At 60.8% G+C, this 22,734-nt stretch overlaps 2 protein-coding genes across 7 annotated transcripts in view; one reads left to right on the forward strand and one right to left on the reverse strand.

Annotated features, from left to right (window-relative positions):
- The first annotated feature begins 908 nt into the window (after positions 1-908).
- Positions 909-12,815, forward strand: BOK (BCL2 family apoptosis regulator BOK). Its single transcript, XM_068965427.1, has 5 exons — positions 909-1,040; positions 1,544-1,795; positions 4,316-4,444; positions 11,329-11,492; positions 12,209-12,815. The coding sequence occupies exons 2-5, from the start codon at positions 1,573-1,575 to the stop codon at positions 12,332-12,334; spliced, it is 642 nt and encodes a 213-aa protein (XP_068821528.1). The 5' UTR covers positions 909-1,040; positions 1,544-1,572; the 3' UTR covers positions 12,335-12,815.
- Positions 12,816-21,607: 8,792 nt separating this feature from the next.
- The window catches only part of THAP4 (THAP domain containing 4), a 35,206-nt gene continuing 34,079 nt past the window's right edge, over positions 21,608-22,734 (reverse strand). For all 6 annotated transcript variants that reach the window (XM_068963964.1, XM_068963966.1, XM_068963967.1 and 3 more), the window contains one exon: positions 21,608-21,837. In XM_068963964.1, the coding sequence (XP_068820065.1) occupies positions 21,718-21,837 (120 nt within the window). In that variant the 3' untranslated portion in view covers positions 21,608-21,717. The remainder of the gene's footprint in view (positions 21,838-22,734) is intronic.

A 22,734-nucleotide genomic window follows, 5' to 3' on the forward strand; every position in this document is an offset into this window, starting at 1 on the left:
AGGGATGTCCCTGGCTGCCCACTGGTTAAAGCCACTCTTCCACAGTGTGGGTTTGATCCCTGACCTGGGAAATAAGAACCCACATACCAAGAGAGAGAAATGGGACAGGGGGACAGAAAAGCACCCAGAACAGAGCCTCACGCACACAGTTGCTCGGTTTATCCTGCCGACTGTTCTCCACATCAGTGGGAAGAGGATGGTCTTTGCAATAAACAGCGATGGTCCACTGGACATCCATATGGAAAAGACGAGCTCTGACCCCTACCACAATATTCACAAGAATTAATCTGCAATCCATCACAGAAATAAATGTGAATGCTAAAACAATTAAGCTTCTAAAACAGGGGAGAATGTCCTAATGGAAAATCACTGAAGGTGAGAAAAGTGATAAATCGGATGTCATGGAGAAAACTGTTCAACATAGCAGCACCAAAGATGGCAGAGGAGAATGGCATTAACTCCAGTCAAAGCGCGCACAAATGTGCGTCTGTCGGTACGATGCCCAACCACGCGCAAGGGCAGGGACACAGCTCCCGGAATATATAAAGGCTCTCTAGAAATCAATAAGCTAATGGAGCCGGGTGCGAGCCCACGCGGCTGGGGCCCGCGCTAGGTCCTGCTCACCGGGCCAGGCGGGGACAGCTCCCGCCCCCAGGCCCTCCCAGAGCGCGCCTTGGGAACTAGCCGGGTCCTCCTTAAGCGGGGAGGCGGCGGGGAAGCTCCGGCCGCGGCTCCGCCCCGGGGTTGCCTTTCCCTTAGAAGGCAAAGCCCCAAGCCTCGCCTCTAGCCGGAGGAGAGTCGCGCAGTGCTACCCAAGCTCCCCTCGCCCCCGACGCCGCCGCCAGAGCCCCGGGAGGGCCCGAGGCCCCGCGCACTCGGCGCTCCAGCCGGCTCGGCGTAGACTGGGCGGGCACCGGGGCGGGGCGCGCGGCCTCGCCGGTTTGAATGGAAGGATCCCGAGCGGCGGGGGCGGCGGCTCGCAGGTCCTGAAGCCAGCAGTCGTCCCCCCCACCCCGCGCCCGAGACATGCGGCGGGAGAGGTGAGCGGGCGGGCGGAGCCATGGGGACCGCGAGGCCGGGGACAGGCACCGAGGATCGCGAGGCGCGGAGGCGGGCGGCCCAGGACGCGGGGCTGGGCCGGGGTCCCGGCGGCCGCCGGCTGGGCGCAGGTCGGGCCGTGCCCACGCCTCCGTCGCCCGCGCACTAGTCTTCGCGCGCGGGTGCGGCGGTCCCGGAGCAAATCGCCATTTCGCCGCGGTCCCTCCTATCCTCGGCGGCCGCGAGGATCCTTGTGGTTGAGCTCGGCGTCTGAAAGAATGTGACTCCGCGCTTTTAAAGATCTGGAGCACCAACCGGAGCGCTCACCCGCAGCCGGCCGGAGCCCTGCCCCGGAGCCCAGCCCCGCCCGGCCTCCCGGTGCGCCCCGGCGCGCGCCGCGCCCCCTCCCCGCGCCCCACTGCCCGCCCTCCGCGCGGCCGGCCTTCCCCTTCGCAGCCCGGCCGGGGCGACAGGGTGGGCCCGTCTGAGCGCCGTCTGCCCGCAGGTGCGGCGTCCCCCGCCCTCGTCCCCGCCATGGAGGTGCTGCGGCGCTCCTCGGTCTTCGCCGCCGAGATCATGGACGTCTTTGACCGCTCGCCCACCGACAAGGAGCTGGTGGCCCAGGCCAAGGCGCTCGGCCGCGAGTTCGTGCACGCGCGGCTGCTACGCGCTGGCCTCTCCTGGAGCGCGCCCGAGCGCGCCGCGCCGGTCCCCGGCGGCCGCCTGGCGGAGGTGTGCGCCGTGCTGCTGCGCCTGGGTGAGTGCGGGCGCCGGCCGGCCGGCGGGGTCCCCAGGCTGCCCCTTCCAGCCGGTCGGGCGGACACGCAGCGCCTCGGGTACAGCTGTCCTTGCACTGGCAGCCCAGCGGGTGGCCGGGCCTCTGTCTTCCCTCCGGGGCAGGGAGGGGACTGGTCCTGGTGCCCTGAGGAATCTATCGCGCAAGGCGGGCGGGGGTTCCCTCCAGCACCCTCCTCTCCTAGCTCCCCAGTCAGCTGGCCTGTGCACCCGCCAGACCTCCCATCTGCCTGCTGAGCCCAGATTGCACACATCCTGGCCATAAAGAATAGAAAACTCCGGGAGGAATGATGTTTTCTTGGCTAAATTTCCAGAGTGACCCTTGTACTCAGCTGGGCACAAAAATCCTTTGTCGGACCACGTGTCCTGATGTTTGTTTTGGAAAATAGGTCCTCACAGTTACTGGCTGCAGTCCTGCGTGGGCTGCTCTTTTCTCTGGGTTTGGAGGCCTCCGCCGGCTCCTGCGGAAATAAGCGCCTAGGAGAGCAGAGATGGTGCGAGGCTGGGCCGCTGCGAACCTCGCCTGCACAGCTTGCTGTGTAGGCGTGGGTGGGTCATCGGCTTAACTGGCTCCATCTTCTCCAAGGACCGCAGAGAGGGAGGGACCCTTTCAGCTGACTCATTCAACCCATCTCGCCACGGGGACTAAGGTTGCCCAGTTCTACACCGCCCAGTGTGACCTTCCACGTGGGGAGTGTGCACTGAGGGGTGTGGGGGCACAGCTGGCACCCTGACTGGGTGGCTCTCCAGGCAGAGTGGGTTGAGAGACTGGCCCAGGACCCTGGGTTGGAGGCAGTGCCCCGTGGAAGGGGACGCCTGCCTCTTCTCGGGCTGGCCCTTGTGTTCTGCGGACCCTGGGGGCAAGGCTGTGCAGACCTGGTCTGCCCAGGAGTGTTGGCGTGGTGTGCAGCTGAGGGCTGCAGGAGGGTGCTGCCCGCCTGGGTCTTGGGGAGCACGTGAGGCTTGAGGTTTCAGCCGAAGGTCCAGACGGCCTGTACTCCCCTGAGGCCAGGGCCCAAACCGTTTCTTCCAGCTGGGCTGTAGGGACAAGCCTGGGCTGAGCGTTCCAGAGGGCCCTGGGGAATTTGGTATCTCGGGCTGCTGAGAGGCCCCTGCAGTGGCCGGGAGAAAGTCCTTCCTTTGTCCTGGCCTGCCCTGCGGCCCTGCTGGCCCCCAGCTCCACGGCCTTGCCTGGAACAGGGCCTTGGGCCAGGGTCCCTGTTGTTTGAACTTGTCTGGAAAGCCCCGCTGTGGGCTCCGCTAATCACTGTCCCTTCCGAGCTGTGACCTCGGATCCAGGGAGCCTGGGATGCTTCCGGCCTGGACTGGGGGAGCAGAGTCCAGCCAAGTGCCCCACGCTGGCCCTCTGCAGGGCCAGGCCTCAGGGCCCTCCCCAAGCTGCTTTCACGGCCAGTCCCTGGGCTCAGCATCTGTCAGGCGGCCGAGGGGTCCCCGGAGGGAGGTAGCTTGGACTCCCAATGTGTGGCCCTTGTGAGCTGCTCCACGTGAGCCCCCCCCGCCCCCACCGCCTCTTGTCCCGGCCTGGAGCCGTCCCTTGCCCTCAGCACCCCCAGCCCCTCCCTGCACAGATGCCCCGCTCTGAGAGCAGCAGCAAACAGGAAGAGGCGGGGGGCGCGCCCCCGCGCCTGGTCTCTTGGGGCCAGTCCCCGGTCGCCCCCCGGCTCTGTGCGTGGGAACGGCTGGCCAGGCCCGCCCTGGGAGTTTCCATGCCACCGCCCCCGTGGCCCCACCAGGCTCAGTCCCGCTCTGGCTTCAGATCTTCCTGAACTGGACGGAGTGCAGCTGGCTCCAGGGCTGACGCGTCGCCCTTATCACCGGGACCTCCAGTGGGAAGCATTTCCCTGTTTGCTTTGGCTGGAGAGGCGGCCAGGCTGGGGGACACCCAGTGCGTGGGCCGAGAGGGGTTCCGGCGCGTCCCTGCGGACATGGTGTAGACGGGGCCCTGCGAGGGCGTTCCTCCACTGACGGGCATCCCCGCCTGGCACCAGGAGCCCAGGCCTGGCACCTCCGGGCAGTGGCTGGGTCTCTGGTTTCCTGAATGATGCTGGGCCTGGCGAGGCTGCCCCTCCCCGAGGCAGCCTCGGGTTCCCCACCTGTGTGGGGTCGCTGGCCCCCACCCTGCCCACGTTGGGGCTGGCTGCCCGCCCGGGCAGCTTGGTGTGTGCTGTGAGTCACTGAGCAGGCACGCCCGGGATTCCCGCCGCACCGGCCCAGCCGGCTCTGCCCCGGGGGGGGGGGGGGGGGGGGCGTGGCTGACTTGTCAGAAGGGCAGCCCTCAGGCAGGTCTGGGGTGCCCACACCTCCCTAGCCTTGTCCCTGGGGACCCTGGGGGTGGTGTCAAGTGGGTGGGCATGGGACAGGTCGGGGGTCAGGGATCAGGCTGGGGTCAGGGCCCCTGCTGCGGCTGTGGGCTGGCCCCCGGCCCATGGGACCCCTCTGACCCACCCCTGTGCTTGAGCAGCGGACGAGCTGGAGCTGATCCGGCCCAGCGTCTACCGCAACGTGGCCCGCCAGCTGAACCTCTCCTTGCAGTCGGAGACCGTGGTGACCGACGCCTTCCTGGCTGTGGCGACCCAGATCTTCTCTGCAGGTGAGGCTTCGTGTCCAGGCCGGGGACCCTCGGTGCCAGCGGGGCCTGGGGCCTGGGAGTTGTCGGGGCCGGGGCTGCAGCACAGGTGGGCTTGTCGGGGAACCTCCCTGGGTCCGAGGGCGGTGGGCCCCTCGTGGGGTTCTGGGGCTGCACTGGCTGAAAGTCCTGGCTGGCGGCGTGTGTCAGGCCGCCAGCTGGCACTGCTGCTCACCTGGGCTTCTCGAAGTGCGATGCCCACTCCCTGGCAGCCGGCGTGGGCGCTGCCAGGCTCCTGGAACCTGAAAAGTCTCGGGGTTGCTGCACCGGAGTCTGCTGGGCAGAGGCACGTTGCCAGCCGCGCCCCCCGCCCCCAGGAGTGGCGCTCTGCAGTGAGGGTGCCTCACCTGGGTCACCTGGCTGGCCCACAGCCCCTGTGGGTTTCCCAGAGCCTCCCTCTGGGCCCCGGCAGTGGGAGACGTCTATCCCTGTCACCTCCTTCCCTCACTTCCTCACCTGAGAGCACCTCCTGCTGCTCCTGTCCACACACCTGCCTCCAGGCTCACGGGAGACCCCCGGACTCGTCCCCAGCGCGCCCCCCCCATCCCCACGTCCCCTCCTGGGAAGCCTGTGGGCTCCCTGTGGTCCACCTGTGACCCGGTGCCCAGCTCGGTGCAGCCACCGCGGTCCCAGGTCCTGGTATGGAGCAGGTGCCAGGCGTTGCCGGGTGTCCAGGAGCAGAGCCCCACCCGGGACAGCACCTTCTCCTTGGCCGACCCGGCATGCCCCCCGGTGCCTGGAGCCGCATTGGCCGGGGCCCCTGAGGCACGGATGGTGGTCCCAGCCTCCGGGAGGGGTCCATGCGGGCCCACAGCTGAGTGCTCCGGGCTGCATCCTGGCTGGAGGACAGGTGTGAGTGGCCAGGCAGCATTGAGAGTGGGGAGGACCCCCTTCCCCCTGGGGCTTTGGGGCCACAACCTGCTGCAGAGGAGGGCCCCAGGCAGCCGGGAGGCCTCGAGCCCTTAGCTGACTGGTGATGTGACCTGGTCCTCTCCTTGCCTTTGCTCAGCCGAGGCGTGCTTAGCACCAAAGGGCTTCGGGGCAGAGGCGCCAGGACCACCATCCCTGCCCTGAGAGGGACCCTCCGCTCACCCACTGAAGATGGGGCCAGATGGAGGGGCTGCAGGCCCGTCAGAGGCCCCGTCTGCTGACCCCACCCTCAGGGTGTTGCCTTCCCATGTCCCCCTCTGAGGGGCCTCCCGACCCCTGGCGGGCCGGCCAGCACTGACGGTGTGGGACACGGGACCGCCAGCTATGGGCCAGCCTCATAGGGTCAGCGCACCACGGGCAGGACCCCAAGGGGTGAGGAGAGACCAGGGTGCCCTCGGGTGGGGCTTGGGGGCATCCAGGCTGGCCTGGTGGAGAAGGCGGCTGGAGGGGCCAGCCAGGAAGGAGCACGGCGGGCACCAAGGGCTGCCCGCCATACTGGGCTCCCCTCCATCCCCCGGGCCCGTCCCGGCCTGACGCCGGCATGTGGGTGGCCGCCTGTGTGTGTCTCCGAGCTGTCGGGCGGGCAGCTGGTTTATGAGCCGAGGGCTGGCTTTAAAAGGAAGGGTCATTTCTGGGAATGCGGCCGGGCAGGCGCGGGCCAGGGCCCAGGGCGGTGGCGGGAGGGTGGGGGCCCGGCCGGAGCGTCCAGCCCTGCCTGCCCAGACCACTCAGGGCCGGCGACCAGAGGCGAGCCCAGAAAGGCTGTGGGTTCCAGGAGGGCCCGGGAGGCCGGGAGGGAGGCGTGTCCTGCGGACAGAGCGCCGGGGCATGTGGCGCCAGTGGCTCCTGGGGCCAGGTTTGAAACCGCCCAAGCCGCCCGGCTGCCGGCACACCCACCCCGGGCCGGGCTCCGCCCCCAGCTGGCTCCGCCCCCAGCTGGCTCCGCCCCCCAGCTGGCTCCGCCCCCTCCTCGCGGCAGCCCCCTCCTCGCGGCAGCCCCCTCCTCGCGGCAGCCCCCTCCTCGCGGCAGCCCCCTCCTCGCGGCAGCCCCCTCCTCGCGGCAGCCCCCTCCTCGCGGCAGCCCCCTCCTCGCGGCAGCCCCCCACGCCCGCCTGCCCCCTCATCGCTGTGTGTGTTGCAGGCAGTTTCTCGACCTCTCTGGACCCCAGAACCCCTGCGGCCTCTCCCCGCAGCGGGGCCTGGCCTGCTGACCCCGGGGCTGGGCCCGCGTCCCCGTCACCCTCCTGGGCCAGCCTCTCTGCTCTGTGGCTGTGGCCGGTGGGGTGGGCGGCTCGAGGACTGCAGGGTAGGGCTTGGGTGCCCCCACGTGCCGGCACCCTGATGCTGCCGAGCCCCCCACAGGCATTGGCGGGGTGACGCTCCCACTGCGTCTTGGCTGGAGGGGCTTCTCGGTTCCCTTACGTGGGAAAACAAAGTTGGCAAGTATTTTCATTTTTTTACTTTTCATTACAAGAAGAAAGTATTTTACCACGGAAAGATCAAAAAACACATGAGATAAACACTCTCAGAAATCTGTGCTAAAAAGGCAGCCTCGTTTAAACATGCGCAAAGGATCTGAATAGTTGTCTCTTCTGAGATGTCCGTGAGAAGTCGCTGACCTTCGCCAGTCATCGGGGAAATGCACGCCCAGCCACGAGACTCCAGCTCGCACCCCTTGGGGGTGGAGGCAGGCCGTCGGAACCCAGCGCGCAGGAGGCAGAGCCGCCGCAGTGGACCTCCTGTCGGCGTCTTCAGTGGGGCGACTGACGGCGTCCCCGCCTGACCCTGCAGCTCCATGCCCTGGGGTTCGCCCTGAGAAGGGAAGCCACGTGTCCACATGAGGGTGTGTCCATGAGCCTTCAGACCCTCCGCCAGCAGCAGAGGGACCCCCGCCCAGGCTCGTCTCCTGGTGGGTGGTCGGTCCACGCAATGGAGCCTTGCTCCGCCGTAACAAGGAGCGCGGTGGTGATGCACAGGATGATATGAGGAACCTGGAAAACGTTTTGCTCCCTGGCTGGAGTCAGACACAAAATGGGACCTACTGAGTGATTTGATTCGTGTGAAATGTCCAGAACAGGTCATCCACAGAGGCGAGTAGAGGAGAGATTGCCAGGAGGTGGGGTGACAGGGACGCTGTTCTCATGGGGAGAGGGATTTGGAGTAAAAATGCCTGGTATTCAGCAGCGGTGGTGGTTGTGGAACATTGTCAACATGCTAAGAACACTGGATCTCACTCTTTTTTTTGCGCTGAAAGTGCAGTCTTGACCATTGGACCACCGGGGAAGTCCCATCTGGGTCTTCTTTTTGAAATTTTTGGATCTCACGCTTCAGAAGGATGAATTGATGGTACTGAGACTGCTGTGTGCCTAGTTGCTTGGTTGTGTCCACCTCTTTTTGACCCGATGGACTGCAGCCTGCCAGGCTCCTCTGTCCATGGGGTTCTTCAGGCAAGAATGCTGGAGGGAGTTGCCATGCCCTCCTCCAGGGGATCTTCCCGACCCAGGGATCCAACCCAGGTCTCCCATGTGGCTGGTGGATTCTTTACCACCTGAGCCACCAGGGAAGCCCGGTAGTGAGACCCTATCTCCATAAAAAACAACGCTAAGAGCTCAGAGAAAATAGGACATACCCAAGACCCACGTGGGAGACCAGCCTGCTGGCAGCTCCCAGACCAGAGCTTTTCTCTCCAGGTCCAATGTGGCTGTCGCGTGGAGCCCACATGTCCACCTGGGGTGCCAAGTCCGGGGGGGCCTGCCCAGGCTCGTGTGCCGTGAGCAGCTGGTGAACGGGGAGCATGGCGTGATGGCGCCATCCCCAGGACGTGGTGCCCCCGCGGCCTGGGTGCCCCCTGGAGGGGGCCTGTGAGCAGAGCCCTGAGGGTGGGCAGCGCTGCGGGCGGTGCTAAGGCTGGCGGAGTGAGGCCTGGGGACCAGGGGCCGGCGCGGGGGCTTTAGACGTTGACCTGCTTGGAAGGGGGTGGGAGTCAAAGCAACAGGTGGGCCTGGGGCGCGACACGGCCCGGTCCATGGGGTTTTTACATTTTCGTTTAATTGAAGTGAAATTCATGTGGTGTCTGATTAACCGTTTTGTTCATTGTTTGACCTCACCACGGGGTGCGTGTGGTCGAGCTCCCCGACACCTGGGCCTGCACTGGGACCTCGGCGTCTGGGTCACTGAACCCTGCGAGAAGCCCCAGTCAAGCGTCTAGAGTGTGCGATTCGGTGGCATCGGTCCACCCGCAGGGCTGCGCAGCCACCGCTGCCCAGGCCCGCTAAGCTGTCACTGCCGGCCCCGGGGCCCACCGCTCTGCCCCCCGTCTCACGGCCCTGCTGGCCCCGCTGCGTCAGGAACGGACTCACACTCGAGTCTGCACCCTTCAGGGACGTGTTGTTTCAGCAGGCGTGGCCCTGGCCCCATCAGAGCTCCTGCCTCTGGAGGCCGAACGACCTTCTGTTGTGCAGGTGGCCCACCTCTCGCTCTCCCACTCCTGTGTCTTCCTGTCTTGCCCTTTCCGCCTCTTGGTGACCGAACAAGCGTTCCATTTGGCTCACTTGTGCTCCTGTGACCGACTGTCCCCGGCAACTGGGGTCCGGGGCCTGCTCTTCCCGCCTGCGCTGCTCCTGCCGGGCCAGGGCCTGGCCCCCAGGGGGTGTCACCTCACCGGTGATGGCAGGTGCCCTGAGCTGCCCTTCCCATCACAGGGGCCAGGCTGCACAGTTCCCTGGGTCCGCACGTTGCCACTCTGAACTTTCACCCTGGTAGACGACCCTTCACACCTCGTTTAAATTGCCGCTTCTTTGAGTATCAGTGAGGGTTAGCGTTTTCCACATGCCTAGTGTATGCAGTTCAGTGCAGTTCAGTTGCTCGGTCCGGGGCTCGTGTGCCGTGAGTTTGCTAAAACTCGTGTCCATTGAGCCGGTGATGCCATCCAACCATCTCATCCTCTGTCATCTCCTTCTCCTCCCACCTTCAATCTTTCCCAGGATCAGGGTCTTTTCCAATGAGTCAGCTCTTTCCATTAGGTTGCCAAAGTAATTGGAGCTTCAGCTTCAGCATCAGTCCCTCCAATGAATATTCAGGACTGATTTCCTTTAGGATTGACTGGTTGGATCTCCTTGCATTTCAAGGGACTCTCAAGAGTCTTCTCCAACACCACAGTTCAAAAGCATCAATTCTTTGGCAGTCAGCTTTCTTTATAGTCCACCTTTCACATCCATACATGACTACTTGCAAAACTATAGTTTTCACTAGATGGAACTTAGTTGGCAAAGTAATGTCTCTGCTTTTTAATATGCTGTGAAGGTTGGTCATAGCTTTTCTTCCAAGGAGCAAGTGTCTTTTAATTTCATGGCTGCAGTCATCATCTTCAGTGATTTTGGAGCCCAAGAAAAGTCTTTCACTGTTTCCACTGTTTCCCCGTCTATTTGCCATGAAGTGATGGGACCAGATGCCATGATCTTAGTTTTCTGAAAGCTGAGTTTTAAGCCAACTTTTTCACTTTCCTCTTTCACTTTCATCAAGAGGCTCTTTAGTTCTTTGCTTTCTGCCATAAGGGTGCTTTCATCTGCATAGCTGAGGTTATTGATATTTCTCCCGGCAATCTTGTTCTTCATCCAGCCCAGCATTTCGCATGATATATTCTGCATGTAAGTTAAATAAGCAGGGTGACAATATTCAGCCTTGACGTACTCCTTTCCCAATTTGGAACCAATCTGTTGTTCCATGTCCAGTTCTAACTGTTGCTTCTTGACCTGCATACAGATTTCTCAGTGGCCACAGTACTGGAAAAGGTCAGTTTTCATTTCAATCCCAAAGAAAGGCCATGCCAAAGGCTGTTCAAACTACGGAACAATTACACTCATCTCACAGGCTAGCAAAGTAATGCTCAAAATTCTCCAAGCCAGGCTTCAACAGTATGTGAACAGTGAACTTCCAGATGTTCAAGCTGGATTTAGAAAAGGCAGAGGAACCAGAGATCAAGTTGCCAACATCTACTGGATCATCGAAAAAGCAAAAGAGTTCCAGGAAAACGTCTACTTCTGCTTTATCGACTGTGTCTATTGTATTGTTGGTGTTTTTTATTTTGTGAATCAGCTATTCATAATTTGTGTTCCTATTTCTTTAGAAAATGTTGAAAGTGAAAGTGTTAGCTGCTCCGTCATGTCTGACTCTTTGGGACCCTGTGGAGTGTAGACTGCCAGCCTCCTCTGTTTGAATTTCCCAGACAAGAATACTGGAGTGGGTAGCCATTCCCGTCTCCGGCAGATCTTTTTTTTTCCCTTGATGTACAGAATCTCTTTATGTGTTAAGGAGCTTTTTATGACTGACAGGCGTTCGTCCCCGGTTGTCACGGGTCTGCCCTTCCCCAGGGAGGCTCCGTCTCAGCTCTGCCCTCCGCAGCTTGGTGCTTGGGGACGGCCCTTCCTGCTGGGCCTCAGCTTCTCTCCATGGCGAGCGCCCCGCTCTGTTCCGGGGACAGCCAGGCTGGGGCAGGTGCAGCTCAAAGCTGCTTGCTGTTCAGTGCCTCCAGCGCCAGGTCCCTGAGCCCCGTTGACCAGCTCAGGTCCCTCTTTGCCGAACTGCTTTTCTCCAGCAGAGGTGGGCTGGGTCCTCGCCAGGCTCTGGCCCAGGTGTGCAGGTGTGGAACAGAAGCTTAGGACACCTAGGAACGGCCCATGGGGCTGGCAGAGCTGACCTGAGCAGATGGTGGCCGGGACTTGCACGGCGACCAGGTGACGTAGCTCCCTGTCTGATTGGAGCTGGTGGTCAAGGCTAGCCCTGGGTGCTGACCCCAGTCACCTTTGGGGTGGTGGGCGCATGGCTCCGGGAGGCTCATCCCTTTCAGGTGGCGCTGAGGGCTGGCCTTAAGCGGGGTCTTGGTGGCCTTTGGTGGCCAGCGTCCCTCTCTCTCCCTGCAGGCATCACGTGGGGCAAGGTTGTGTCTCTGTACTCGGTGGCTGCGGGGCTGGCCGTGGACTGTGTGCGGCAGGCCCAGCCCGCCCTGGTGCACGCCCTCGTCGACTGTCTCGGGGAGTTTGTGCGGAAGACGCTGGCAACCTGGCTGCGGAGGCGTGGTGGATGGGTGAGGGCCCCCGCGGGGTGGGGGGGAGGTGACGGGCTGGAGGGGAGGGGGTCGCGGCTGGGGCTGCATCCCTGCCTCAAGGCTGACCCGGGGCGTGCCCGCCCCCCAGAGCTAAGCCTGCTGCCCTGCCCACTGGGGGGTCAGAGCCATGTCCCACCTCTGTCTCTGGATCCCCCCTCACCTGCCCAGCGCTGGCCTGGCCAGGGGGCTGCTGGGAGCGGTGCCTTCTTTGTAGAGTGGGTGGTGGCAAAGGTGTGTGCAGCCCATCGGCCATGGGGGCGGCGGCCAGCCCTGGACTGGGGTTGGGGCCCCGGTGGAGGCGGGGCGGCAGGGGCAGGGAGGGTCTGACTGCCAGGGCGACTCATGGCAGGTGGGACACGGGCAGCTCCGTCCCCTGCCTGTCCTGTCCTCGGGCCCGGCGGGGCTGGGCACCTGGGCAGCCAGAGGTCAGGCTCCGGGGCTGCGCTCCTTGGCAGGACTAGGGAGAAACAGGGAAGTGAGGAGTGGCTGTCCACTGGGCTCCTGTTCTAAGGGGTCGTCCCCCACGGCGTCCGCAAGGGGACACGGGGAGCACCCTGCTCAGACTCCTGCCTCTTCACGTCCAACCTCGGGCCTTCGTCCAGCTGGACTGCAGGCACCCTGTCAAGCGGCGTGGCCGCCTCAGATGGGGCGGGACTGCGCCCCGCACGCCCTGACTGTGCCCTCTCCCCTCCCAGACAGACGTGCTCAAGTGTGTGGTCAGCACCGACCCAGGCCTGCGCTCTCACTGGCTGGTGGCCGCACTCTGCAGCTTTGGCCGCTTCCTGAAGGCTGCCTTCTTCATGCTGTTGCCGGAGAGATGAGATGCTGGCTCAGGCAGGAGCCCAGGGGGCCCTCTGCCCCACCCCAGCTGGGAAGACCCTTGGAGCCGCCCCTGAGCGGACGCTGGAGGCCCTGCCCTGAGCCCCTCCTCCAAAGCCCAGGCCCTCTGCACAGAGGCGTGAGGGTCTCCCCCAGGCCTGGAGCTGGGCTTCAGTGCCGACCCTTCCGCCTCGCTGCCCCTGGAAGCCCTGCCTGCCCCGTTCTTCCTGGGCCAGAAGGCTGCACCGTGTCCCGGCCCTGAAGCAGGAAGTGGGAGCCCCGTCCATGTCGGGACCACATCAGGACTGGAGCTGGCCTCGGTCCTCAACGGAGGTGCCGTGGGGCCGGCTGACCCTGCACACCGAGTGTGAGGCTGCTGCGGTGACTCCTGACCCACTTCCGGGGGAATGTGTGCCCCACGCGTGTGTCAGGGTCCCCGTATGGCAGGGAACCGTGGATGTGAGAGCCCGTGGATGAGGACGATGGTGTGTGTCTGACCCCAATAAAGTGCAGTGGCTGTGGAGGGCGCCCGTCTGCCTGCCTGCAGCCCCCTCCCGCGATGGACGGTGGCAGCCCCACCATGACTGATCAGCACGGCAGAGCCGCCCCGGGCCCCTCAGGGAGGCCGCCTTACTGCCCTGTGCCTGCCGGGCCCACGTGGACACGCACGTGCGCATGCTGGCACCTGCGTGCACACAGCCCTGCCCTCCATGGTGGCCAGCCTCCCCAGCCCGTGCCTCCCCACGCCCTCCCACTGCGATGTCCTGGCCCTGATGGGGGCGGCCCGGCCGCAGGCACACGGCTGCATGTGGCCTCTCTGCCCTGGCTCCCTTTCTGTACCAGGCAGGGGCCAGCAGACGGCTACGCCGGCCGCCTGGCCCGCCTCCTGCGGGAAGAGCCAGAGGCCAGCCCCTGTGCACAAGGGCAGCCCTGCGCCCCTCTCGGGGCCCACCTCCCGGCCCCAGGCCCCCCGGGACCACTCTCCTCAGCTCCCTTCCTGCGGAGCGGACGGGGGGCCAGCACCACCTCCCAGCTCTGCCTGCTCCATCCGTGGGGAGAGGGCGTCTCATGGGTGCCCAAGGCAGGAAGTCGGGGGGGTGGGACGGGGTAGAAGAAGGGTCCCCCAGCGCCCTGCTTCCCGTCACTGGGATCAGCCCCCTGGGACATTTCCAGCCCTGGGAGCTGGTGCCACAGACACAGAGTCAGAAAAGCAGGTTTCAGTCCCTGTGGGGAGACTGGCCGCGGGGGCGTGCTGGGCAGAAGACAAGGGGGATGCACCCTTTCCGGCAACACAGAAGGTGACTTTGCGAGGGAGAGATGGAGAAGAAAGGTGAACCCGTGTGAGGCAAACTCGAGCTTCCGCAAGGACACCTTGGACTTGGTCAGACGGAGGAAACCCTTCATTCTAGAAGAAAACAGTCTCATAAAGCCATTTCTCTACAAGCAAGGAAGTTTATAAATTTAACATCATTATGAAACTACCTGTTCCCGCAGATGGTGAGGATTCTGCCTGCAGAGCGGGGGACGCGGGTTAGATCCCTGGGTCGGGAAGATCCCCCCGAGAAGGAAATGGCAACCCACTCCAGTATTCTTGCCTGGAGAATCCATGGACAGGGGAGCCCGGTGGGCTAAAGTGCATGTGGTCACAAAAGAGGGGGACGAGATTGAGCAAAGCATCTTCCTCTTAAGAAAGTACTAGAGTGTGTTTCCCTGTCTGGATCTAAAGCTAATTATAAAGTTCACATGAGGAGGGGAAGGACAAAAACAGCTGAGGAAACCTTTCCAAGAAGAGAAAGGAGGAAGGCCTGGACTTCCCTGCCTCTGGGTCTGCCCCTGGACCCCGAGGCCCCGGGCACATGCAGACACGCGAGCACAGGGACGCGGGGCCCACAGAGAAAGACCCTGGAGCCTGGAGAACCAAGTCCACGATGAGGTGAAGGAGACCAGGTCGTCAGCAAGCGATGGGACGAGCAGTCAGCACCTGGAAAAAGACCAGATCAAACCCAGGCAACACACCAGACGAGACAAATCACACGTGGGTCCAAGAGCAAGTGCGAAAAGTGAAGCAAGTGCCAGGAGCAATGTGTGAATTTCTTTGTAACTGGGGAGTGGGCAAACCTTCCTAAATGTGATTTAAAATCCGAGAACAAGCGGATGTCCCTGGTGGTAGAGTGGGTGAGAATCCGCCTGCCAGTGCAGGGGACAGGGGTCTGATCCCGTCTGGGAGGATCCCACACGCCGCAGTGGGGCAGCTACTGAGCGCAGGCTCCGCAACGAGAAGCTGCCTTAACGAGAAGCCCGGCCTCTGCAGTGAGGAGCAGCCCCTGCTCACTGTAGAGAGAGCCTCTGCAACGAGGGAGACGAAGGGCCACTGTGAAACAATACATGAGGGTTTAAGAAATAATGAAACATAAAATCCAGGAACAAGAAAAGAATATATTTGATGGGGAAAAGTGTTTATGACATTTATATATATGTTTATAACATATATATCAATATATTTGATGGGAAAAGTGTTTATGAGGTTTAACATTTTCAAAAGCTGCTGCAGCCTGAGGCAGGAAGCAGAGGGTGGTGTGCGGGGTGGGGAGGGGAGTGACTGGGGGCCATGGGGCTTCTTCCCGGGGTGACAGGCTATCCTGGAAGCAGACCGAGGTGGCAGCTGCACGCACGCGAGTGTACAAGTGCTGCTCAGCCGCACACGTGTGGACGCTGTGGAACAGTGAACTTCATGTTGTAACCATGTGTTTCACCTCCATTAAAGGCTGTAGTTTAAAATCAGGAAGATTATTTATAATTCAAAAGAACTTACTCAGCCTCAAAAGTCAAGAAGGAAAGACAAAGTTGAAATGCAGACCCAAACTGCCCCAGGACCCCAGCACCCCAGTCCTCACCTACCAGGTCGGCCGTGCCCAGATCTGACCACAGACTCGCTGGGGGCAGGGCACCTCACACTTGCTGTGGGAGGCGAGACAGCGTAGTGCCCGTCGGGAAGGGCACCACCTGGACCAGCCCCGCACGCGCTCGCCCTTGGGCTGGTAATGCTACTTTGAGAAATCTGTCCTGAAGAAACACTGGCAGAAGCCCAGAGTGACATGTGTGTAGTTATTCATCGTGACGGTATTTGATTAGCAAAAGACTGAGACAGCCCAGAGACCCAGCGTCAGGGCGTCTGCTGACAGAGCGGGGCAGGCCGGCCTGGGCGGGCTCTGCACGCACGTGAAGCGGGACGAACCTGGATTTACAGGGTTTCTGTCCTTATTTCTCTGGCTGCGCTGGGCCCTTGCGGTGGCCGGGCTTTGACCCTCCTCGCGGCGTGTGGGACCTTTGGCCACAACATTCGGGTTCCCACTTGCAGCGTGTGAGGTCCAGCTCCCTGACCAGGGACGGAACCCAGGCCCTCCACACCGGGAGCGCAGAGTCCCAGCCCCTTGGCCACCCGGGAAGTCCCTGTTTTACACTGTTGACAACAGGGTCCCATCTGTGTTTTGCATAAGCAAAGCTAACTGAAACAGTCAACATTAGAAATAAATGAGTTTGTAGGCTGACTTGGTGACGTAAGCAGCCAGAGAAATCAGTTATTCCAACTATAATATTTTTTAACACTATATACTCAGTGTGAAAGCTGTGAAAACAATAGAAAACACTGACTTCAGTTAGTAGTTTATTGACAGCATCACTATTCTGAGTTAGCCATACGTGTCCCGTGGAGGTGTAGCCGCTCAGGGGCGCCCAACTCTGGGGCCCACGCGCTGCAGCCCCAGGCTCTAGTCCTTAGCACTAGTCGCTCAGTCGTCTCTAACTCTTGGCAGCATCATGGAGTATAGCTTGCCAGGCTCTTCTATCCATAGACTTTTTCGAGCAAAGGTACTGGAGCTGGTTGCCTTCTCTTTCTGTGGGGGACCTTTCCAACTCGGCATTTAACCTGGGTCTCCTGTGTCTCCCGCACGGCGGGTGGATTCTTGACCACTGAGCCATCAGGAAGTCCTAAGTATCCTGTAGGAGAAAGTAAATAATGATAAAGAAGATTTTTTCTTAAAAGAGGTGAAATAGAAGAATTTAAGTAAGAAAGTGTATAATCTAAGAATCAGGTTGGGAAATATCAGTGTGGATGCAGTTTTTTTTCGCTTTCTTAAAGAATACACATGTCCCATACTGAAGCACTAGGGAGTGAAGGGCCGTGTGATGGCAAATAGTTCAGTGGAAGTACCTGAGGAAACTGTGTGTAAAGGGAGCTGATCCTGCCCAGGCCTCTCACCCCCACCCCTGTGGGAGAGAAGGGAGGTGCCGGGCAGGAAGTGGGCACAGAGGCCATCAGGGTCTCCGTCCGGCTAACTGTAAGGTCACATGGGCCCCTGCTTCTGCCACAGAAAGACTGGACTAAGAGTGTTGGGTTTGTAGCAGAAACAGGAGAGGGAGGCATGGCGTGAGAAGGCTGGTCCCGGGCCAGCCCCGGCGTCCCTGCACGCTTGCTCTAACACTGGACATCAGAGGGAAGACATGAGCGTTTCCACTGGCTCCAGCGTGAACTGTTTCAGAGGAACTGAACCTGAGCCTAACTGGATGGAGGGAAGATTTTCTAAGAGAATTCTGCCACCGAACGTAGGCGTGAGGACAGGCTTAGGAGACGGCCCCTGGGCAGCTCTGCTGAGGTGCTGCTCCAGGCGGGTGGGGTGATCAGCCCTGTGAGGCGGGCGGACACTGCACAGGCAAGCTGCTGGGCAGCCCTTGGGAAGGGCGACCCAGCCTCCGGGCTGCAGGAAGCAGGGCAGAGGAACGAGGGGGCTGGGAATGCCCTCCAGTTCCCCAGCCCGCCAGCGGCACGAGTTGGGTATGGAGGGGAGGACAACCAGAGGGCCGTGTGCACTACCTGCTCCTGTCTCTTATGCCCCACCTTGTCTGCTCTGCTCTGGGGCTGCCCACCCCTCCCGCACCCAGCTGAGAAGGGAGGAGCCTGCAGTGTAGGGGGGAGGGAGTGGACTTCCTTGGTGCTCCCAGGTGCTCTTAGCATCATTCCAGCAACAGAGATGGCTCTGGCCTTAGCCTCCAGGCTGAGCTTGGTCTGACCTTAGAGCTGTGGTCTGGATGTCTGTCTTCCCTGAAATTCATATGTTGAAGTGCTAACCTCAACATCATGGGAGGAGAAGGTGTGGCCTTGGGGGGGGGACTATGTCCTAAAGTCACCTTGTGACTGGGACGAGTACCTGCCTGGGTGATCCCAGAGAGCCAGCCCAGCCTTTCCGCACATGAGGTCCAGTGGGCAGCTGTCCAGAAGAAAAGTCCCTTGTCAGCCGGTCACCAGCACTGTGGTCCTGGGCCTCTAGGACGCTGACAAGTAAATTCCTGTTGCTTAAAATCCAGCCAGTCTGTGGTATTCTTGTTAAAGCAGTCTGAATGGACCAAGTCAGAAAGTTGTTACTGAGACGTAGTTCAGTTCAGTTCAGTCGCTCAGTCGTGTCCGACTCTTTGCGACCCCATGAACTGCAGCACGCCAGGCCTCCCTGTCCATCACCATCTCCCGGAGTTCACTCAGACTCACGTCCATAGAGTCAGTGATGCCATCCAGCCATCTCATCCTCGGTCATCCCCTTCTCCTCCTGCCCTCAATCCCTCCCAGCATCAGAGTTCTTTCCAATGAGTCAACTCTTTGCATGAGGTGGCCAAAGTACTAGAGTTTCGGCTTCAGCGTCATTCCTTCCAAAGAAATCCCAGGGTTGATCTCCTTTAGAATGGACTGGTTGGATCTCCTTGCAGTCCAAGGGACTCTCAAGAGTCTTCTCCAACACCACAGTTCAAAAGCATCCATTCTTCGGCGCTCAGCCTTCACAGTCCAACTCTCACATCCATACATGACCACAGGAAAAACCATAGCCTTGACTAGACGGACTTTAGTCGGCAAAGTAATGTGTCTCTGCTTTTGAATATACTATCTAGGTTGGTCATAACTTTTCTTCCAAGGAGTAAGCGTCTTTTAATTTCATGGCTGCAGTCACCATCTACAGTGATTTTGGAGCCCCCAAAAATAAAGTCTGACACTGTTTCCACTGTTTCCCCATCTATTTGCCATGAAGTGATGGGACCGGATGCCATGATCTTCGTTTTCTGAATGTTGAGCTTTAAGCCAACTTTTTCACTCTCCACTTTCACTTTTATCAAGAGGCTTTTTAGTTCCTCCTCACTTTCTGCCATAAGGGTGGTGTCATCTGCATATCTGAGGTTATTGATATTTCTCCCAGCAATCTTGATTCCAGTTTGTGCTTCCTCCAGCCCAGCATTTCTCATGATGTGCTCTGCATATAAGTTAAATAAGCAGGGTGACAATATACAGCCTTGACGTATTCCTTTTCCTATTTGGAACCAGTCTGTTGTTCCATGTCCAATTCTAACTGTTGCTTCCTGACCTGGATATAGGTTTCTCAAGAGGCAGGTCAAGTGGTCTGGTATTCCCATCTCTTTTAGAATTTTCCAGTTTACTGTGATCCACACAGTCAAAGGCTCAATTATCTAAGCATGTGGAGGTGGCTGTGAGCTCAGAGCTGTGAGTGGACGGCTGGGGCGATGCTGGGGACGCAGGAAGAGAGGAGAGCTGTGCAGGAAGCCTCCGCCTTCTTAGAGGAAACCCGAGTGGCCGGAGCCGAGCGCGAGGAGAAACGTGGATGTGCGGACCTGAAACAATCAACAGCAACTTTTTATCGACAAAATGGGTTCAGTCAGGAACAGCAAAGCATCGGGTTTCAGGTCAGAAGCTGGTGAGCCACAGGCAAGCCCAGGGAAGAGGAGAGGAAGCTCTTTCATGGGAGACAGAGGTCGGCGCGGCTGCTGTGAACAGTCCACTGGAGGCGCGCGGGCCTGAAGCCTGGAGGCTTCTTGTTGGCTGGGCTGTTGCCAGGCAGGGAGAAACTCTTCCCTCTGCAGCGGTGGCCAGCTTCTGGCTGGAGGCCAGGTGGTCCCCTCCTGTGGGGACGTCCAGTAGGGCTGGCTGAGAGCGCCCCCTGGGGGCCTGCCTGCTCGACACTTCTTTAATTAACTGGGCCATGCAGTGCAGCTTCTGCGGTTTGAGCTTCCTGCCCAGGGACCGGCCCCAGAACCGGGGCAGTGCCAGTGGGGCCCTAAGCCCTGGGCAGTGCCAGTGGGGCCCTAAGCCCTGGGCAGTACCAGTGGGGTCCTAACCCCTGGACCACAAGGGAATCCCTCCCGGCTCCAGCTCAGCACGGCTTCCGTTTACCGACTTGGACAGGTGTAAAGGCCAGTCTGATGAGGTCTCAGATGGAAGCGGGGACTGCTGTCAAGAGCTTGGCTCCAGGGTGTCCTAGGCTGCAGGAAGGCAGAGCGTGTGGACAGAGGCCCGGGTGCCTGGCTGGGCGTTCCAAGCAAAGCGCCAAGCGCCTTGTTCCCCTCGGACAGTCAGAGCCAAGAAGATGTGAAGACAGAGCTGTGAGCCAAGAAGAAAAGTGAAAGTGGAACGGAAGGTGCTCAGTCGTGACTGCGACCCCGTGGACTGTAGCCCACCAGGCTCCTCCGTCCATGGGATTCTCCAGGCACGAATACTGGAGTGGGTTGCCATTTCTTTCTCCAGGGGATCTTCCCGACCCAGGGATCGAACCCAGGTCTCCCGCATTGCAGGCAGACGCTTTAACCTGTGAGCCACCTGGGAAGCCCATCAGCCAAGAGGAACCAGACCTGGAATTTGGAAAACCCCCAGCCTACTGACATTGAGAGCTCATTCAGACAGATCACAGTGTGGCCCAACTTGATGAGGAGGTTGGTGCTGGTCAGCGACAAACAAGTCCCCCAGACGGCAGGGTGACAAGCAGCCACCTAACCCGAAGTCAGGGCCTAACATCCAGACTATGGAGAAATGATTCCCGAGGTATGTCAGAGACTGTGCGGTGGGGTGTCCGTCCACGGGGCCCAGAGGATAAGGCTGTGCCTGTCCCCCATAGTCCTGTGGACGGCAAAGGTGGCTGCCCCCTGGAGGGGGTGTCTGTCTCCGCCAGCGTGCAGGACGCAACAGCCCTGGGGCCTTGCTGGTTGCTGTTGTGTTGTTATGTTGTGTCTGACTCTTTGCGACCCCACGGACGGCCTTGCTACCTTCCCTGGACCCTGAAGGATGGGGCCTCCTGGAGCCTCAGGTTCACGACCTCGGCAGAGCCCCACCAGGGGGACCCCAGATGGGGGCTCGGGGAGGACAGGACCCCACGAAGGGAGGGGGAGCTGCTCCGGCCCAGCCACGGGGCAGGACCAGAGTGGGGCCCGGGGGACAGGCCTGGGCCAGGGGGGACCCCTGCAGCCTTGAGTTCCTCGCACACCAGGCACTGGCAACTCCAGCTCCCGCGACGCCTGTGCCCCTGGGTGTGTGACAGCCATGTGGCTGCAGCGCAGACCCCTGCCCTCGGTACAGCCGCCCTTGCCCCATGTCTACTTATGCTCCTGGTGAAACCAGCTGTGCCCCCGCCCCCTCCAAGAGGGCGAAACAGGAAGGAGGGTGTGGTGGAGGCCGAGCCACAGAGAAGGAGAGGCTTTTTTCTCTTTTGCACACAGGCTGAAGCGTTTCAAACGGCACAGTGTGGAATTCACCGTGAGACGCTTCAGCCACCAGAGGGGAGAGAGCACACGTGCCACGGGCGTGGGGCCCGTGCTGGCGGGCGCGGGGCGAGGGCCAGTGTGTGTGTGGAAGATTCCACTGTAAATTAGACACAGGAAGAAACGAAGGTGTGTGTTAGAATTAGCTCACATCTACGTAACGACGCTTAGGCTCACAGCCACCCTCATGCCTTGGGAACGCCCTCTGTCCACTAGGAAATGGGGGTCTTACGTGCTCAGCTCTTAAACATAACCTCTGTCTTCAGCTTATTACTGACTACCAAATGCTCTTAAGTGTTTTGGTGGTGGTGTAGCTGCTAAGTTGTGTCCGGCTCTGGGAATCCCATGGACTGTAGCCCACCAGCTCCTCTGTCCATGCGATTTTCCAGGCAAGAATACTGGAGTGAGTTGCCATCTCCGTTTCCAGGGGACCTTCCCGACCCAGGAATTGAACCCAGGCCTCCTGCATCGCAGGGGGATTCCTGCATCGCAGGCGGGCTCTTTACTGACTGAGCTATGACGGAAGCATATTGTCAAAACTGCAGGAAAAAATGAGAGAACGTCACCCTTTCTAAAGTTTTTAGGGAAGACTCTGGAAACAAAGAATCACCAGCAGATGAAAGAAATGTAGTCTACGCAAGTGACGGCATTGACGATGCTCACCCATAAAAATAAAGGCCTTTTATTTGGTTTCTCTACGTCATTACAGGAGCCGAGGCCACACCCTCGACCCACGGTGCCGACCTGTGGCCACGCCCACGCCTGCAGTGCAGCGTCCCCAGGCAGGCAGCTCCACCCGGGGTCACGGGGTCACCTTCTTGTATGTGACGTGCAGGTGTTGAGTCAAGGGCTGTGTAGTGGTTGCCATGGAGACTGTCTGTTCAAGTTTGCCTTCGGAATTCAGCCTGAATTTTCGGGTAATCTGAGCAGAAGAAAACAAACATTTTGGTTTTTATCGTCCAAAGATTCCACAAGGGCTGCCGGGCCAGCACAGGCCACGTGCTCCTGCAGTGGCCGCGACACCCACCTCGGCAGTCAGGGGCCCGTGAGCCGGGCAGTGGCCCTGCCAGGGGGCAACAGACCCTCGGCTGGCAGCCCCGACGGGCGTCCTGACCCCCGGCTTGTGCCCTCCGCCGCCCCCCCCCCCCAGCTGCCCCGGGACACTGGAGGTAGGCACGGGCACTGTCCTGCTGTCTGGCCACAGGCTGACCCCAGGGTGTCCTTTCAGCTCCTCCTGCCTTCTCCGCACAGCTGGCACGGAAGCCGGAGGTGGGAACCCGCTCCACCAGCGCCAGACCTCCAACAAGAACACAGAGCCGAGGCAACCAAGCCCGGAAGGGAACCGGGGCCAAGGCCTGCTAACACGGCTTCCAGGTGGCGCCAGTGGCGAGGAGCCTGCCTGCCGGCACAGGAGGAGGAAAGGCCGCTACCAGAGGCAGAGTGCCCCCAGCTAGTGTCACCTGGTGCCGAGTGGGGCTGGGGACCCCCGAGCGCCACAGCAGGCGTGCTGGCCAGGCCAGGCAACTGCTTCTCACTCACCAGCCTTCCGCAGAGAGAAGAGCAAAGCCAGATTTCAGAGAGTCCACTTAAAGGCCTCAGAGAGCCAGCCGGGCGGCAAGGCCACGGCCTCAGGCAGAAGGGCGTGCGGGGGAGACAGCCTGCAGCAGCTGCCCTCAAGGCCTGAGTGGAAGCCGCCTGGAGCCTGGGGAGCAGGCGGGGCACCCGAGCCCCGGGGCTGCGCGGCACAGGTCGGGACCCCCGCAGGGCTGCACCCCGGAGTCAGAGTTACCCAGAAACACACGGGCAGCTCTGTCTCTAG

This window comes from Capricornis sumatraensis, chromosome 2 (genome assembly GCF_032405125.1).
Source record: "Capricornis sumatraensis isolate serow.1 chromosome 2, serow.2, whole genome shotgun sequence".
NCBI classification, from domain to species: domain Eukaryota; kingdom Metazoa; phylum Chordata; class Mammalia; order Artiodactyla; family Bovidae; genus Capricornis; species Capricornis sumatraensis.

What these genes read in the sequence shown, in the direction of transcription:
- BOK (XM_068965427.1), top strand. Translation starts at nt 1,573, where the DNA reads ATGGAGGTGCTGCGGCGCTCCTCGGTCTTCGCCGCCGAGATCATGGAC. An exon ending in GACCCAGATCTTCTCTGCAG is followed by an intron (nt 4,445 to 11,328) that starts GTGAGGCTTCGT and finishes CTCTCCCTGCAG; the next exon opens with GCATCACGTGGGGCAAGGTT. An exon ending in TGCGGAGGCGTGGTGGATGG is followed by an intron (nt 11,493 to 12,208) that starts GTGAGGGCCCCC and finishes CTCCCCTCCCAG; the next exon opens with ACAGACGTGCTCAAGTGTGT.